This window comes from Lotus japonicus, chromosome 2, assembly GCF_012489685.1.
Source record: "Lotus japonicus ecotype B-129 chromosome 2, LjGifu_v1.2".
Taxonomy (NCBI): domain Eukaryota; kingdom Viridiplantae; phylum Streptophyta; class Magnoliopsida; order Fabales; family Fabaceae; genus Lotus; species Lotus japonicus.
Window position 1 is genome coordinate 40,783,058 of NC_080042.1, and position 5,166 is coordinate 40,788,223.

At 40.4% G+C, this 5,166-nt stretch overlaps 1 protein-coding gene across 1 annotated transcript; it reads left to right on the top strand.

Annotated features, from left to right (window-relative positions):
• The first annotated feature begins 695 nt into the window (after positions 1–695).
• Positions 696–1,601, top strand: LOC130736430 (uncharacterized). Its single transcript, XM_057588266.1, has 3 exons — positions 696–1,169; positions 1,212–1,345; positions 1,388–1,601. Exons 1-3 carry the CDS (start codon positions 696–698, stop codon positions 1,599–1,601), a joined length of 822 nt encoding a protein of 273 aa, XP_057444249.1.
• Positions 1,602–5,166: the final 3,565 nt, after the last annotated feature.

The window sequence follows — 5,166 nt, forward strand, 5'->3', positions numbered from 1 at the left end:
ATGATGTCCCCGATGTTAGGGCTTCTGATCCTGACGGTGCTCTTGATCAAGAAATTCCTGAAAAGGAACCCTCTACTCATGAAGATTCCGGTTTACCCACTCAATCTCATGGTTCCTCTTCCCCTTCTAAGGAGGATGATCTAGTGCATGTGTCCACTGATGACACTCAGTCCAAGGAGTCAAGTCAGGCTCCAACCTCTATTTAGAACATCTCTCATGATGATTCAGATGATTTTCCCTTGACTGCTTCTCTCCCTGATAGTGTTGCTGCCAGAATTAAGAGAAAAAGAAGGGTTCCTGATGTTGAAGAATCCCCTGCTCCTCAGAAGAAGTCCAAATCCACTCCTGCAACTTCCAAGTCTAAGCCAGTGGATGTGAGGGGAAAAGGTCAGCAAAAGGATGTCAAGGCTAAGAGTGCAAAGAATATAAAGATTCTTGTTGCTGTTGAGGAATTTGGGTCTGATGGTGAGGAGGATGTCCAGGACATCTTGTCTTCTGAGAAGAAGAAATATGCAGGAAAACGCATTCCTCAGAATGTCCCTGCGGTTTCTATTGATAATGTGTCTTTCCATGTTGAAGAAAATGTCCAGAAGTGGAAGTATGTGTGTCAACGCATAATTGCCAAGGAAAGGGAAGTTGGCTCTGATGTGGTTTAGTGCAAGGAAGTGGTTGCACTCATTGAGAAGGCTGGGCTGATGAAGACCATTCTCAAAGTTGGAAAGTGTTATGAAAGGCTGTTGAAGGAATTTCTAGTGAATCTTTCTGTGGAAGTGGGACTTCGTGAGAGTGTTGAGTTCAGAAAATTTTATGTTAGGGCTAAGTGTGTTGCATTCTCTCTTTCTGTGATCCACAAAGCACTTGGAAGAAATGCTGATGAATTTGTTGATGAGGAACTGTCCTTGGATGTGATTGTCAAGGAACTTATTGCTGGCCAAGTCAAGAAGTGGTCTTTCAAGAAGTTTTTGTCCACAGGCAATCTGAGTGTGAAGTATGCAATCCTTGACAGGAATGGAGCTGTGAATTGGGTTCCTACCCAACATAATTCTGGGGTTTCTACTACTCTTGCCAAGTTGATCTATAAAATTGGCACTTCTACTGATTTTGACTTTGGCTCTTTTGTGTTTGAGCAGACCATGAAAAATGTTGACACTTGTGCTGTGAAGTTGCCAGTCTCATTTCCATCTCTTCTTACATAGATCATTCTTCAACAGCATCCTCAGATCATCAAGGCTGATGAAGTTGCTATGCCCAAGGGTGTTCCAATCACTTGGATCATTGCTTGTTCCTGGAGCCGCATGTCCCAGACATTGTTGTGCCATCTAGCAGGACATCTACCCCTGCCCCTGTGAGTGAATCTTGCACTAAGGCCATTATTGCTGAATTACAGGATGTCTCTAAGGCTTTGTAGGAGACTATCAAGATCAGCACTGCTAGGAACGTATAGGGTTGATGTTTTTCTCCTTAAGGTTCAAGAGGAAGAAGGTCAAGGAGTTGAGCCAAGTGTTGTTGCTACTGCTACTCAGGATGAAAGCACTGAAGAAGAGGGAGGATCTGAAGAAAGTGCAGAAGAAACTGAAGAGGAATCAAGCTCTGAAGATTAATTGTAGCAGTTTGTGTTTGTAACTGTCTTTTGTTTTTTTTTTGTTGTAGTTTGTGCACCCTTTGCCAAATTTGTGTTAAAAAGGGGAAGTAGTTTTGTTGAAGACTTTGTTGCTATGTTCTGTTGTTGTGAAGACTATTTTTCTATTTGGTAGCTTTGGTCTGTAATAATTTGAAGACAAGTTTAAGACAAAGGCAAGTATCTGGTTGTTTTGCTACTGTATGTTTCTTGGTGCATTTGTTGATTAGCTTTTGATCAAGTTCTTGCTTGTTTGCACTTGTTGGATAGTTACTATGTTCTGTTGCTATGTTCTTTGTTCCAACTATGTTTTATGGAGTTTACTTGCTGTTGCTATGGATGCATCATTTGGGGGGGAGTTCAGCTACTAAGGGGGAGTTTTGGTTCTCTTGTTTTCCCTCTCTAATTCTCAAGTTGTTTTAGACAAAATTTGACAAAGGGGGAGATAGTTGTTACTTTGTTGTCTTGCATTTTGTCAAAAACAACTGGTTTTCGAAGCTGATGCTGTGGCATCTGACTTTGTGTAGCTAGGACATCTGTCCTCTGCTTGGAACGTTATTGTGGGCCCTTGAAGATCTTATGAAGATATGTTTTTAAAAGTTACTTGCGGTTCAAGTAGCTTTACCAGGAGGGTTTTAATGTGGGTTGTTATTTGTTGAAACAATCTTTGATAAAATATTTGTTTCTATCTTTACTTGTGCAAAACGTAACAAGATCTTTGGAGATTGTGTTTTGTTAAAATTGTTGTTGCAATCTGTTTCCTCAGCCCAAGCTAACCCTAGCATCTATGTTGCCGCTGTTGAAGGATATAAAAGGATGAAGACCTAAAACAAGAAGACCACCGAAGCTAATAGAGACAGATCAAGTGTTTTAGGATAGTACATTGTTCTTTGTCCTTGTTACTTGTAAACACACTTTGCTCCCTGAATCTATAAGGAAAAGTTGTGTTCTGCGTTGTTTGATTCTTCAAACTATGATTGTTGATTGTTTGTTACCAATAACTGTGGCAGTGTTTGAGAGAAAGTGAGAGGCGCTCTCATACTTAGGTTGAGATATGAAGTAGAAATACAGTGGGTAGATTAGAAAGTGAACTATGAACTGTAGTGTTCATGAGTGTCTATAATTCCTGAATCTTCAGATAATGGATTTCCTTTCTTTGGGTGCAAACCCTCCAGATGTAGGTGAAGTTTCACCGAACTGAGTTCTTTTGTGACCTGCCTTCTCTAGACTAAAATTCTTGTGACAACCAAATCCAGAAGTCTTATTGCTTATGGATGCTTCATCTCAGAGATAGAACCCAGCAATGTCATGGAAGCTCTTACTGATGAGTACTGGATAAATGCAATGCAAGAAGAAATTTATCAGTTCAGAAGAAATGAAGTTTAGGATTTAGTACCAAGACCTGAGAAGTAAACATCATTGGCCCAAATGGATCTTCAAAAAAAAGTCTGATGAAAATGGGATTGTCACCAGAAACAAAGCAAGACTGGTTGCTCAAGGATATACGCAGATAAAGGGAGTAGACTTGATGAGACATTTGCTCTAGTAGCTAGATTGGAATCCATAAGACTCTTGTTAGGGGTTGCATGTCTTTTGAAGTGGTGGAATTGACAAAACTCTATTTGTGAAGAATGATAAAGGCAAGCTCATGACAGCACAAATTTATTTGGATGATATAGTTTTTGGAGGAATGTCAAACACGATGGTGGAGCATTTCATCCGACAAATGAAATCTGAGTTTGAGATGAGCTTAGTTGGTGAATTGAACTATTTCCTAGGGAAGCAAGTCAAGCAAATGGACGATTCCATGTTCATTTCACAGAGCAAGTATGCTAAAGGCTTAGTCAAGAAGTTTGGTCTAGAGAAGGCAGGTCACAAAAGAACTCCAGCTACAACTCATATCAAATTGACTAAGGATGAGAAGGGAGAAGATGTTGATCAAAGTCTCTACAGAAGCATGATAGGAAGCCTATTGTATCTTACTGCTAGCAGACCAGATATTACCTTTGTTGTTGGTGTGTGTGCTAGGTATCAAGCTGCTCCTAAGACAAGTCATCTAATACAAGTGAAGAGAATTATCAAGCACATAAATGGCACAAGTGTCTATGGTATTCTCTATACTCATGATACAAATTCTTCTTTAGTTGGGTATTGTGATGCAGATTGAGCAGGTAATGCAGATGATAGAAAAAGCACATCTGGAGGGTGTTTCTTCCTAGGGATTAATTTGATCTCATGGTTTAGTAAGAAGCAGAACTGTGTATCATTATCTACTGCAGAGGCAGAGTATATTGCAGGTGGAAGTAGTTGCACACAACTCTTGTGGATGAAGCAAATGCTTAAGGAGTATGATGTTGAACAGGATGTCATGACATTGTATTGCGACAATCTCATGCAATTAACATTTCCAAGAATCCAATACAGCAAAGTAGGACCAAGCATATTGACATAAGACATCATTTTATTAGAGATTTGGTGGAGGATAAAATTCTCACTTTGGAGCATGTTACAGTTGACAAGCAATTGGCTAACATTTTCACAAAGCCCCTTGATGCAAGTACTTTTGACAAATTAAGAGGAAGTCTTGGGATTTGCCTCTTTGAAGGGGCATAGCAATTAACGCTTCAAAAGGTGTTAACGACTAGTTTTATCTTAACCATCATTAACTGCCGTTGAAACATCCACAGAGAAAGAACTGCATCATTGTCCAATTGCCTTATAACTACCTACAATGGGCAAATTGTTTCCTCACAACCGATTGTGATTCTTGATTTTACAATTCTTGTTTCCTTGCATTCTCAACTTCCTCTCAATTTCCTGTGTTCAGTTTGTGTTTGCTCACATCTCATCATGTCTCAAGTCTCAGGAAAGAACGATTATGTCAAGGAAAAGATTGAGAAAACTGCTCTTGGAGTGAAATGCATGGGTCTGAAAAGTGGTTCTTCCAAATCCCCCTCTGACTCGAAGATATCTTCTGGGAAGAAGAAGACAAGAACCCCTGCAAGGAAGGTTTACAAGTCCAAGGTTCGCAATGAGGCTCCCTCGCATGTTCCTTCTTATGAGGATGTTTCTGATGAAGAAGAGTTCTATGAAGAAAACTCTCTTATTGGCTCCAATCAAGATGATGTGCCCGATGTTGAGGCTTCTGTTCCTGAAGAAACCCCTGATCAAGAAATTACTGAAAAGGAATCCTCTGCTCATGAAGATTCAGGTATACCCACTCAATCTCCTGGTTCCTCTTCCTCTTCAAAGGAGGATGATCCAGTGCATGTGTCCTCTGTAGACACTCAGTCCAAAGAGTCCAGCCAGGCTCCAACCCCTCATCAGAAGATCTATGATGATGTTCCCTCGACTGCGTCTCTCCCTCATAGTGTTGCTTCCAGGATAAAGAGAAAAAGAAGGACTCCTGTTGTTGAAGAATCTTCTGCTCCTCAGAAGAAGTCGAAGTCCACTTGAGCAACCTACAAGTCTAGGCAAGCGGATGTGAAGGGAAAAGGTAAACAAACAGATGTCAAAGCTAAGAGTGCAAAGAAGAAGAAGGTTCTTGT